This window comes from Nannospalax galili, unplaced genomic scaffold (genome assembly GCF_000622305.1).
Source record: "Nannospalax galili isolate Female #2095 unplaced genomic scaffold, S.galili_v1.0 scaffold217, whole genome shotgun sequence".
NCBI lineage: Eukaryota > Metazoa > Chordata > Mammalia > Rodentia > Spalacidae > Nannospalax > Nannospalax galili.
In genome coordinates, this window is record NW_008340643.1 from 409,392 (window position 1) to 422,669 (window position 13,278).

Consider the following 13,278-nt stretch of genomic DNA (forward strand, 5'->3'; position numbering starts at 1 on the left):
TTTAATTAGATGGAATTCCAGTGCTCTAAGTGTCAATCAGCAGAATACAGAACATTTTTACTAACTGGTTTTTAATTTTAATATTCTAGATATAAAGCCTGAAAATCTCTTAATCAGCCATAATGATGTCCTGAAACTATGTGACTTTGGTAAGTTAAAAAGAAATTGAGTCCTAATATTGAGAAAATTAATTTAATATAATGCATGAGTAGCCTTTAAAGGCTTATTAAAAGTGTTTTTATTTAAATTAGTAAAGGAACATTCAGTTGTGTCATATGCTGACAATTGATTGCTGGAAACATTCTGCTTTCTCTTTGCTATGTAGTGTATTATATATAATTCTAAAAAAAACCCATCATCTTATTTGCATCCCCAAATGTGCTTCAGTATGGGTCCATCCACTGGGACCACCCAAATTCCCATCCCTGTAAGACACTGTCTTTCCCCCTCTCAGCAGACATCAATTGCCAAAAGTTCCTTAGTTTGGGTTAAGATTTCTTTTGCACTTTCCCATGTCTAGGCTGGGATTTTGTCTGGTTTGAGCTTGCATAAGACTTGTACATGCAGTCACCATTGCTGTGAGTTGATATGAATAACTGACCAGCTGTCTGGAAAACTGTTTCCTTGTGGTCATATATTAAATTGGACAGGGGTAGCAGGGGGGAAGGTGCAAATAGGGGGAGGGATCTAAATACTATCAAACTATAGTGTATGAAAATCACAAAAAGTCAATTAAAAACAATGAATTTAAATAGACTTATAGAACATAGAGGTACAAGGGGTAGAGAGGAAACTAATGCATCTCTCAACTCTCACCAGTAAAGCTTCCTTATACAACAGAGAGCAATGCACACAGACAACAACTGGCCAAGTTTTAAAGAATAAGAGACTACAGGGTGTATATCCCTGGATAGTACTCCCCTATTGAACCTCACCTACCCATGGCTCAGAGACCATTGAGGAAGAGGGGGTGGAAAGATTTTAAGAGCCAGGGCTGGTTCATGAACACAGGGAAGCACAGGTTTTCAGGCCACTGGAAGTTTACACATGTGAACTTCTGGCAGTGGTGGCATCGATCACAGGACCCATGCCAACTCAATCAGATGATGGCCCAGAGGGGAGGAGAGAAATGGGTGGTGGGATACCCCTAGACTGAGAACTACTAGAGACTAATTGCTACTGGATGAGGGAGAGTATGCTTTTCATAAAATTTCTAGATGAGCTGACTATACTCCAGTGGACAAATTTACACTGAAGGACATCTGTGTACAAATGCTTGACTGAATAGGACTTAGCATGTATGGCAGAATACATGGGGGGGACGGGGGAGCACAGATGGAGGAGGGGGTCTAAATTTGATTAAGAACTATTGTATGAAATTACAAAAGCTCAATAATTTTTTTTTAAATCACCAGCTGGCCAGGGAGCACATGCCTTTAATCACAGCACTTAAGAGACAGAGGCAGGTAGATCTCTATGAGTTCGAGGCCACTTGGGTCTACATAGTGAGTTCCAGGTCACTCAAGATTTCATAGTGAGGCCCTGTCTCAAAAAAAAAAAAAGTCTTAGTAAACTTTGTATGCTTAGTACTCTTACTATAACTACAAGATTCTATCTTTTTAAGATTCAAGGTGACAGAAGATACAAGGTGACTAAAATTTGTAAAGCAGGTATAAATACAAAAGAAATGTCAACAGAATGGTTAATAATAGGAAAATATCACTCCTAATTTAGTGTTATTTTCCTTTAGAAATCCTTTTATTCATTCTTTGAGAATTTCATAAAATGTATTTTGGTCATATTCCCATCTCTATCCCAACTCTATTTAACACTCTTCCCCCTTCATGTCCTGTATTTTTTTTTTTTTTTTTTTTTTTTTTTTTTTTTTAGGTTTTTTGAGACAGGGTCTCCCTGTAGCCTCAGCTGTCCTGGAACTCAGTGTGTAGATCAGACTGGTCTCCATCTCACAGACATCCTGCCTGACCTCTATTGTATTTTTAAGTCCTATTTTGTCTAATCTGTATCCCCAGAATGCTCTGGGGTGTCCATCCCAGGGAGCCTGGTCAGGCTAACCGGCGTCATACCTTTAAAGAAAACTGACTTTCCCTCACCCAGCAGCTATCAGTTGCATTATTTCTTAAAGCAAAGATTGTTTTAAATGCTCAGGAAGGGGCTGGAGAGATGGCTCAGTGGTTAAGAACACTGGCTGTTCTTGCAGAAGACCCAGGTTCAAATCCCAGACCCCACATGGGAGCTAACAACTGTCCGTAACTCCAGTTCCAGGGGATCCAACTGCTTCTTCTGTCCTCTGCATGCATTGCACGACAAGGGTGCACTTACCTACATGCATGCAATACACAAATACACATGAAATAAAAATAATAAATAAAATACATTTTAAAATGCTCAGGAAGTTCCTCCTGGCAGCACTATATGTGGCATTCAATGTCCTGTCGGTCCCATTAAGGACTTCCTAATTAATTGCCTTCCCTGGCAGAGAGTTGGGAGCTCCTTTGCCTGGCTTGTAGAACCTCCATTCAGAAGTGCAAATAGTTCTTCAAAATAAACTTCACTAAGAAGTATTGATCAGCTAACGTGGGGCCTTTTTTTTGCTGTAGTTTTCTTTTTTACTGTTTCGCTTTAAGAAACATTGTTTTATACTTTTCAAAATTAACATAGACCTTTTTGCCCCAGTTTTAATATTTTAACTCTCTATAAGATTGATATTGAACCCATATTGCATTTTGTGAGTTAGTGTTCTAGTTTGCTTTTCTATTGCTGTGATAAACACCATGACCTAAAGCAACTTCGGAAGGAAAAGGTTTACTTCTTATATTTCCAAGGCACAATCCACCTTTGAGAGATGTCAGGCGGGAACTCAAGGCAGGAACCTGGAGGCAAGAGCTGAAGGAGAAACCATGGAGGAGCACTGCTTACTGGATTGCTCACCTGACTTACTTACGTAGCTCAGGTCCACTTACACAGGGATGCACTGGTGGGCTGGGTCCTCCTATATGAATCAGCAATTAAGAAAATATCTCTACCTGGGTGTGGTGGTGGTACATGCCTTTAATCCCAGCACTTGGGAGGCAGAGGCAGGCAGATCTATGTGAGATGGAAGTCAGCCTGGTCTACATAGCTAGCAAGTTCCAGGCCAGCAGGGGATACAGGGAAACACTGTGTGTGTCTGGGGGAGGGGGGGATGTAAAGAAACAAAGGAAATACTTCCAGACATGTCATATAGGCTAATCCTAAAGAGAAAATTCCTCAATTGGGGTTCCCTCTTCCCATGAGTCTGGTTTGTGTCAAGTTGACAAAAACAAAGCAGCACAGATGGGTAATTAATTCATCTTGCTGCTTTATTTTGTGACCCCAAACCTCAGAAAAGTGTGAGGGATAAAATAATGCTAGAGTGTGGAAGGTAATTAAGATACCCCTAACTTGCTTCGGAGACATTAAGGGGCAACAGTAATTGGGGCCTGCTTTGTTTCCATTATTGCCAACTGTTAATTGCTTACTATGACTAGATCTGCTCAGCAATAATACATACACAAATACTACATAAGTCTCATATTAACAGAAGTAATGCTGGTTTAACTTTGACTTTTGGCTCTAGTGAGGACTTAATTTCTTGTTAAAATTTAGAGTTTTAGGAGAGACAATTTGAAAATGTGGTCTGAATGCTTACAAAATCACAGAGTGAATTTGAAAACATGGATATCTTTAGTATAAGGAAGAGACTAAGCTTGTAATAAATTCATCATGTTCTATTAATTTTTAAAAATAAGGGTATTCTTAATAAATACCCCATTCAACATTAGTCATTATATTCTTTTGATGTTCTTTTAAAGTATTACTAGAGGTAAAATATTTTATCAGCATAAAACTATTCTTCTTTCAGGTTTTGCTCGGAATCTCTCAGAGGGCAATAATGCTAATTACACGGAGTATGTGGCTACCAGGTGGTACCGATCCCCAGAACTCTTACTTGGGTGAGTTATGTCCCCAAAATAGAGTGACTTATATACATTTCTTGATCTTTTATCTTGGCTTTCGGATCACCTATGGAAAATAAATACCTTGTTTAATATATATCAGTTGCATATTCACTGTAAAAACTACCTAAGAACTTAATGATGTGAAATAAACATCATTTTATTTATCACAGTTATGAGTATCTATAATTTAAGTTCAGTTGAGTGACTTCCCTTGGCAGCTAGAGTTGGCTGGCAGATCATTTGGGAGCTAGTTGGTGTAGAGGGCTTCAGCTGGTGTCTAACAGATTTTTTTTCTCTACATGGGTGTATTCATGGGTGCTTGTGGGTGTATGTGGAGGCCAGAGGTGAACCTTGAATCATTCCTCAAGTGTTTACATTTTTTTGAGACAAGGTCTCTCACTGGCCTGGAACTCACCAATTTAGGCTATACTGGCTGAACAGAATGCCACAGGGATCCTTGTGTCTCTGCCTCTCCAGCACTGGGATTACAAGTGCATGTCACAGTGTCCAGTATTCTTATGTCAGTCTGTGGAATTGAACTCAGGTAATTATACTTGCAAAGCAAGCACTTTGCCAACTGGGCCATCCTCCCAGCCCCCATCAGTTCATCTTTAATCCTTGAGGCCTGATCTGTCAGTAGGCTAGTCCAAGTTTCTAAATGTGATAGAATTCTGTGCAGCAAGAAGTTCAGCCCCAAAGCAAAGGTGCTTTCCAAGCTTCTGTTTTTACGGCTTTTGCCTTCTTGGCCAAAGCCTATCTCATGGCCAAGCCCTGATTCATGGTTTTAATGGGAGAAATATCAGAGATACATTACAAAGGAACAGTTTGACATTCTGACTTACCTGTTAACACATACCTAACAAGTAGGTCTTACATTCAGCCACTTTGCTAGATACAGGGCAAATACTGAATCAATTGCCAGTTTTCTTCCAAACAATGTAAATCCTGTTTGATGATAAATGGCTACTTAGACTCATCGTGCATTGCTGATTTTGTCAGCAACATCTCCACATCCATTCACTTTGTGCTTACCTTTCCAGTTTCAGTTCTCTATCATTCAATTCTTAACACCAAAAAATATCTTCTGAGATTTTTCTTTTTTCTTTTTTCTTTTTTTTTTTTTTTTGAGTCAGGGTCCTCCTGTAGCCCCAACTGACCTGGAACTCACTATGTAGATCAGGCTGGCCTCGAACTCAAAGAGATTCGCCTGCCTCTGCCTTCCAAGTGCTGGGATTAAAGGCGTGTGCCACCACACCTGGCTAAGATTTTTCTTTATTTTTAATGTGCTTCAACTTTAGAGCCCAAAAAGGAGCCTGTAGTCTGCATCTCCATCACATAGTCTCATTAATAATTTTCTACCTATCCTAATTGTAGTATTTTTCTTATTTCCTAAAGACACTAATTCTTTCTTTGGGATTACCCAAGAATGGAGAAAGAAAGCACATGCTAACAAATAAAAATAGTCATATTGGTAACAATGGCAAGTACACAAATTTAGGTTTTATCACATTTCTTTAGTGTACCATACATGTTTCTGAGAAATATGAGAAATTTAATTCCTAAAAGATACTATTTTATGCAATAGCAATATAAGCATCTATTTTTTTCTGAATAGTATATTGACTATATGTTTGCTACTGAGAGTTTGTTGGATGTTAACTATGAATTTCTTAGTGTTTGCCAACCATCTGATGGTAATTCTTGTTTTTTTTTACTAACTTAGAGCCAATAAAAATTATTGGTATTAGTTTTTTAAATTCACTATTTTCTTAAATCAAATGCTAGCTTTGCCTACAAAGCAAATAATAGTGACTCTACTGTCCCATTATTTGTGTGGACCGAGTTTTAGATTTTTTGTGCGTGTGTATGTGTGTGCACATTTGTGCATATATGTATGCGTGTTTGTATAACGGCCAGAGGTTGGGCTGGAGAGATGGCTCAGTGGTTAAGAACACTGACTGCTCTTGTAGAGGACCTGGGTTTGAGTCCCAGCCACATGCCAGCTAACAACCATCCATAACTCCAGTTCCAGGGGATCCAACATCCTCTTCTCACCTCTACAGGCATTGCATGACACGGGTACACTTACATTCAGGCAGTATACTCATATAAAATTAAAAGTAGTAAATAAAATATTTTCTTAAAGACCAGAGATTGACCTTGGGTGTCTTCTCTGTTGTTCTCCACCTTGTTTTATTGAGACAAAATCTCTCACTGGACCTGGAGCTTATTCATTGGTCAGACTGGCTGGATAGTGAGCCCCTGGAATCCTTTTGTCTATGCTTCTCAGTCCTGGATGTATAGGCATATAGGATTATATACTGCCTTATTCACTTTTTACATTGGTTCTTATGATTGAACTCAGGTCCTCATAGCAAGCACTTTACTCACTAAGGCATGTCCCCAACCCCTTATGCTAATTTTTTATTTTGGATTTAGGATTGGTTTTCTTTGTGCCCACTTGTGTTTCTCCTGGGTACCTTTATGGAATCACTGGGAAGTATAGTCTATTTCTTTTGAAGGGAGTGGAGTTTGAATTTACTGGATGTGGTTTACCAAAGAAGTGAATATGAAAATCATGCAGTATGAATTGCATCTAATGATTCAAGTATGATAGAAGAAAAGGACTCTATCGAATGTGGTTTGTTTATAAAATAGTCCCCAAGGAGAGTATATTGTGAGGCTAACTTTATTATGTATCTTCAGAGAGTGTTTACTCTCTAATACTACCTACTGGAAAACTAAGGTTCTGTTTAGATATGTGTGGTAGCCATCAGGAGTAGATAGACACAATCCAACTAATTTAAGCTCAGTTGCATTAAGTGATGTGTCATGTACTAGTTTAAGTACCATACTATTTGTGTAAAAATTCCATTGAAATCAGTTGATATTTGGTTTTACATAAGAGTCTACATGTTTATACATTCCAAGGATTTTGTCCTTGATATCTGAAATAGTTCTAGCTGCATAAATTATTCAAATCAGATGACAGGATTAAAATAGCTTTTCATGGATATGTAAGACTTTCCATAGTTTTTTCCATCTAGTACCATGGGATGGGTTTTGTTTATCTCAAACAATATTTTAAAAAATCAGTATACTTCCTTCCCCAACAAGCTACCAGAAAGGTCTAAATGAGGTCTCCTTGTAGTTTTATGTTTTTGTGGGAAGGAAATGAGGCAAATGAAATATGACTTATTGTTGCAGTAATTTATTAACCTAGAAGTATGTTCTCTATGTTAAAACAGTGCTTTTATTTAAAATTTTTGTATTATGGTATTCTAGAATTTCATTTCAGATTCTTTTTCAGATATTTTATTTTGGCTTTCTTTTTCTAAGACTTGTAATATTTATGTTTGAAACATATACATATGTGTATATATGTATATATATATAATATATATGAATTCTTTAGTCTGTCAAATAATTTTATTTTAGGCTTTAGATACCATGGTATAAAGCTGTTTGGGGCAGCCTTAGACTTTCATTTATGGCTTCCATTTGTAGCAAGCTTTGTTCCTAAAGCTCTCTGGTAAATTCAGGTCTTAGAGGAGAGCTACAAGCCCCTAAGTACACTAAAAACATATCAGGAAAGTACATTTATATTGAAGTAAACTATGTTAACTGTTGGAAATTGTGGTACTAAGCAATCAAATGTTAAATAAAATTCATTATTTAAGACACATGAGCCAGTGGTGCATTCTACCAAACTAAACTCAAAAATTGATATAGTGTAACTCTTGACATTTAGAGAGCTTACAGTATAATTATATTTCTTGGGAACATTTCATTCCTGAATTGAAGTGTCACTCATCCAATGTGTACAGTACATTAAGGTTTATAAAGTCATTCATGTTCAAGATATACCCAGATTTATTGACCAGGCATAGTGTTGCAACACTCAGGAGGCAGAAGTAAGCAGATCTCTGTGAGTTCAAGGCCAGTCGGGTTTACATAGTGAGTTACAGGTCAGCTGAGGCTACACAGAGAGACCCTGTCTCAAAATGAATGAATAACTAAATAAATAACCCAGATTTCAAATTAGTATATACTGACTAATATTCAACTAAAGATTCAACTGATATCTTTATTGGTGTGGATTTATTGACTTGTGTTATGAATTTTTACTTGGATGGCTCTAATTCCTTATTTCTAATCTCGCATTTTCTAGTGGCCTGTTTAAATTCCTTAAGTACATGTATGCTTTAAATCTCAACTCAGCCCAAAATGATTCGGAAATTATTAAAGCATTTTGTTTCTTCAGTTGTCAAGATCATCTCTTCTTTTGCTCTTCAGAGCTCCCTATGGGAAGTCCGTGGACATGTGGTCAGTGGGCTGTATTCTTGGGGAGCTTAGCGATGGACAGCCCTTATTTCCTGGAGAAAGTGAAATTGACCAACTTTTTACCATTCAGAAGGTGCTAGGACCACTTCCATCTGAGCAGATGAAGCTCTTCTATAGTAATCCTCGCTTCCATGGGCTTCGGGTAAGAGGTTTTGCTAAAACCTAAAATGAAATCAATCTGGGAGTGTTTAATTTGTTGTTCCTTGCACAGTGGAATGTTAAGCTACACGTTGCACTTTTCCCTTTCTTGTCACAGTGTTTTTAATTCTCATAATATTTTATTTCTGAATCATATAGTATTTGTGAATTAAGAAATGTTTACAATTGGAATGTAGGTATAGCAGATTTTTTCTAATCTGTAAATTCTAGTTTTTCGAAATTTTTCTAGCATATACATTATTATATTCTAAACCTTGGTTATCTGGCATTGTCTCTTTATTCAAAATATTAGTGTCTCCAGAACATTGAAAATGCGTGAATGGCTGCCGTTTGCTTCAGGGAATGTATTTGTAGTGATTTGAGGGTGGATATGAATACTTGCATTCTGAAGATTTAGAGGCTCTGTTCTAGCAGATATTTCTTGTATATTGACAATAAAACATTAAATCATTTTAGAAATCAGAAGCCTTGGGCAGCTACCTTTGTGCAAGACTTGTTTGCTGCAGATATAACAAAAAGCATCTTCAAAATCATAAGCATTACTCCAATGAGGAAAACTGTGATTTCCAGAGGCACCAAATTAGAGTAACCAGTGACTTATAGGCTGCTTCTCTCTTCTTTTAAAAGCAACAACTGTGTCAAACAGTTTGACACCAAAGTGTCAATTGGTATTCATTGTGGAAACCATAAAATAATTTCATCCTCACTTTTCTTATTCAGTGTAAATGTATGATTCTCAAACCATGTTATCTTTTTTAAAATAATATTTTTATTTCTTCTTTGAAAGTTTTTTTACATTTATATAATGCATTTTGATCATATCCATCCATCATTATCTCCTTCCAACTCTCCCTTAGTGCTCTCCTTCCTCTCCGCCCTCCCAAATTCATGTCTTCCATTATTAATTATTTTTGTTGTTACTGATAACACTGAGTCCAGTTTGGTGCTACCCATATGCACATGAGTGTGGGGCCAACCCCTGAGGTATGCATAACCAACTGGTAGCTAGGTAGCTATGTCTGTGAAGGAAAGTGACCCTCCCTCCCTCAGCAGCCATCAACATGGTATGATGAGCACACCATGTTATCTTGTCATTTGTAAAGCCCTTTGGCTTTTTTTTTTTTTTACCTTTTGGACCTCAGTTAATTTCTCATCAACAGTCTTCCTGCTCATACATGAATGCACAACACAACCCCAACTCCATTGAGTTCAGCCAACTCAGAAGAAGAAAGGAATGTACATAGGTATAGATCGTATTTTTTCATTCCTTGCTTTTCTGCTTTCACTTCCTCTTCCAAATGTGTCTGAGTTACCTCAGGCAAATTTTTTCCTTGCATTTTTGTTTAGGTTACAAATAGTACTACGGTTTAACAGATTGATTTCACAGTCAGCGAACATTTGTCATACTATATGCTAAAAATGTGACAATAAATACGACTTGCTTTTGGCCTAGTAGAAAACAAAATCTATTATATTTGCAAAATAAATGTAGTCATAATTACTGAATTTCTGTTTGACTGAGAATGAATGCAGACTCCTTGCCTGTGAAGTTTCACCTGGCAGAGGCCCTCTGGCTCCCTGTCCCTGTCTCCATGGCTATCCCTCCAAATTCTCATTGGACTTGCCTATTCTTTGGCCTCCATGGACATCCCATGGTTTTTGAACCTCATGAAATTGGGATCTGTGATTTCTTGGGAAGGTTCTTACTATGTCTTCCCTCTTCTCACTCTGTAAATTTCAACTCAAAGAATATGCTTTCACTCTTCACCCTCCAAACCAGTCTCCTTTCCTTCATAGTCCCTTTCTTTTTTCAGTCATACCACTTATCACAACATGGAATTATTTCATCTGTTTAATTGTTCCTTATTAATTTCTGATTCTCCTCTACTAACTTATAAGTTTCCCAAGGTCAGAAATCACATTATCAGTGTGCTTACAACATTGAACATATGAGCTGGCTTACCTTCTTTTCCTGTTGCTGTGATAAAATACCTTGATGAAAGCACCTTAAAGAAGAAAGGGTTTATTTTGGCTCATAGGGTTTTTTTGTTTTGTTTTGTTTTGTTTTGTTTTGTTTTGGTCTTTTTGAGACAGGGTCTCCTTGTAGCCCCAGCTGTCCTGGAAATCACTATGTAGACCAGGCTGGCCTCAAACACAAAGATCCACCTACCTCTGCCTCCCAAGTCCTGGGATTAAAGGTATGCGCCACCATGCCTGGTGGCTCATAGTTTTGGTTATAGTCCATCATGACCTGGAAGTCACAGCAGCAAGAGCTTGAGGGAGCAGGTCACATTTCAGCTTTAGTCAAAAAGCAGACAAAGACAAATATATGCATTACTGTTGCCTTTCTTCATTATATACTGTTCAGGATCCCCTGCCCAGGGAATGGTCCTGCTCAAAGTTAAAATAGGTCTTCCACATCAATTAAGGTAATCAAGATAATTCTCCACAGGCCCATCTTCCTGATGATTCTAGATGCTGTCAAGTTGACAGTGAGCACTAATCATTATAGGTTTAGTAGACATTCCTGAATATTTGAATAAGTGACTGAACCAGCATTCAACTCCAGTCTTATTTCCTCCCTCCTCTCTCTAATGTTTATTTCACCCTGTCAGCCATACTTGAGTTATTTTTAAACTGATCTCTTGAACTTTCTCAAACCACACATTTAATTCTATCTCCCTTTTGCTTAAAATCTTCTATGATTGTTAATAAAGTCTAAATTCCTTAGGGTAACATTAAAGACCTTCCAGCATCATCTTCACCTGTCTTGATCCCTTTCCTATGTTCTCCAGCCACCTTGAACCTCCCACCATTTCTTTGACTTGACGTGTTTTCTTCTGTATTGCTACATTGCCATATCTCTAGTGCTCTCAATACTCTCCTAGACTCAGACCAAATCTCCTATTTCCACGAAGCCCTAGAGAGTATTCTGTCTAGTATTCTGATCTCTAATTACACTCTGATCACATTTTTTTTTCTGTCACAACCATTGCATTCTCATTTCAGTAGCTGTTGGCAAATATGTATCCTTACTGGACTAATAAAATTCTTGAGGAAAGGAACTGTTGTTCCATTCATAGCACAACTAGAATAGTTTTCATAGTGTTGAATAAATAGTTGACTGAAGGATCTTAATGTCAGTAAACTTAGTCTATTGGCTGATTTATTACTGGCCCAATTAAAGAGGTTCTAGGCTACAGTTTCTGTATATGAACAGATTTTTGACATTTCTAGGCCTTAATAACTAATTAAGCAGCAGCTAAGGAATTAAGACTCCCACACTTTATTTTTCTGTTCTTTTTTAAAGAATACTAAAATAGAATATGCCGATAAGCTGAGATAAAGGAAGGAGTAGAGGGATGTAATTAAAGGCAGCATACGGAGAAAAGGACCAATTGATGGAGTAAGTCTTGAGAGATATTTTGTAAACATGGAATCAAGACACAAATAGAAAAACATGGAAAGAAGAAAAATCTTTTCTCTAGCAGATAGGATAAAGAGCAGAAGATAGTTTAATGTATATTTGGAAGAATGAAGTATTTTTTCCTGCAGTTTTCTTTGTACAGAAATCTTTATGGCAGCTTTGAAAAAGATTTGTAATAATTTCTAACTTAACGGATAAATGTGTACTTATTATATACTTTATGATGTCTGAAATTTATACCTTGTGTACATTGTAGGATGACTAGATCTAGCTAGTTACATATGCATTATTTCACATATTTATCATTTCTGTGGTTAAAATACACTACCTCTGCTCTCCAAGAAAAGCATAAAATCCTATCACTGGCATTTATTTGTAATATTTTTATGTTTTTAGCTCTTATTAAAGTTTTATCCTGTAAATTTTTAAAAAAGAATACTTTTATTGATTCTTTGAGAATTTCATACAAGGTATTTTGATCACTTTCAGGCCCCCTCCCCCATCTATCCCACCTACTATCCCCTAGACTTCATGTCCTCTATTATTTTTAAAGGTCTACCATGTATAATTTGTGTTCCCCAAGTGCTTTTGGATGTGGGTTCATCCCCTAGAGCCTGGTAAACCTACTTGGCATCACATCCTTAAAGAAAACTGATTTTATCATGCAAAATAATTTTTATTATTTTCTTTTTTTTAATTTTATTTATTATTTTTAATTTGTATGTAGGCATGTATTGCCTGCATGTAGGTAAGTGCACCCATGTCGTGCAATGTCTGCGGAGGACAGAAGAGGCTTTTGGATCCTCTGGAACTTCAATTACGGACAGTTGTTAGCTGTCTTGTGGGTTCTGGGATTTGAACCAGGTCTTCTGCAAGAACAGCCAGTGTTCTTAACTGCTGAGCCATCTCTCCAGCCCTTAAATTTTTTTTTTTGAGTCTACAGTCTCGAACCCAGGTCTTCTGAAAGAACAACCAGTGTTCTTAACCACTGAGCCATCTCTCCAGCCCCCCATTATTTTCATATATATATATATGTATATATATGTATATATACTCATACCTTGGTCTTATCTGCCCTTATTAGCCTGCCCCATCCATCTTCTTCCCTCTTGCTTGTCCCTTTGGTCCCCCCAAATATTCCTCTTCTTGTTTTCTTGTCATATACATGTGCACACACATGCACACTCATACATGCACACACATGCACAAATGTATCTAGATTCTGCATATGAGAGAAAACATTTGATATTTTGTCTTTCTTTTCCCTATTATCCTGTCTTATGCCCCCTGCCTCCAGACCTCTTCCTTCTGCCTCATAGTCCCTCTTTCTACTTTCATACATGCATATAT

The 13,278-nt window shown here is 37.3% G+C and overlaps 1 protein-coding gene across 2 annotated transcripts in view; it reads left to right on the forward strand.

Moving 5' to 3' along the window:
- Cdkl5 (cyclin dependent kinase like 5) overlaps positions 1–13,278 on the forward strand; it is a 232,111-nt gene that overhangs the window by 169,481 nt on the left and 49,352 nt on the right. For both annotated transcript variants that reach the window (XM_008835686.3, XM_029564783.1), the window contains 3 exons: positions 90–149; positions 3,902–3,992; positions 8,295–8,484. In XM_008835686.3, coding sequence (XP_008833908.1) covers positions 90–149; positions 3,902–3,992; positions 8,295–8,484 — 341 coding nt within the window. The remainder of the gene's footprint in view (positions 1–89; positions 150–3,901; positions 3,993–8,294; positions 8,485–13,278) is intronic.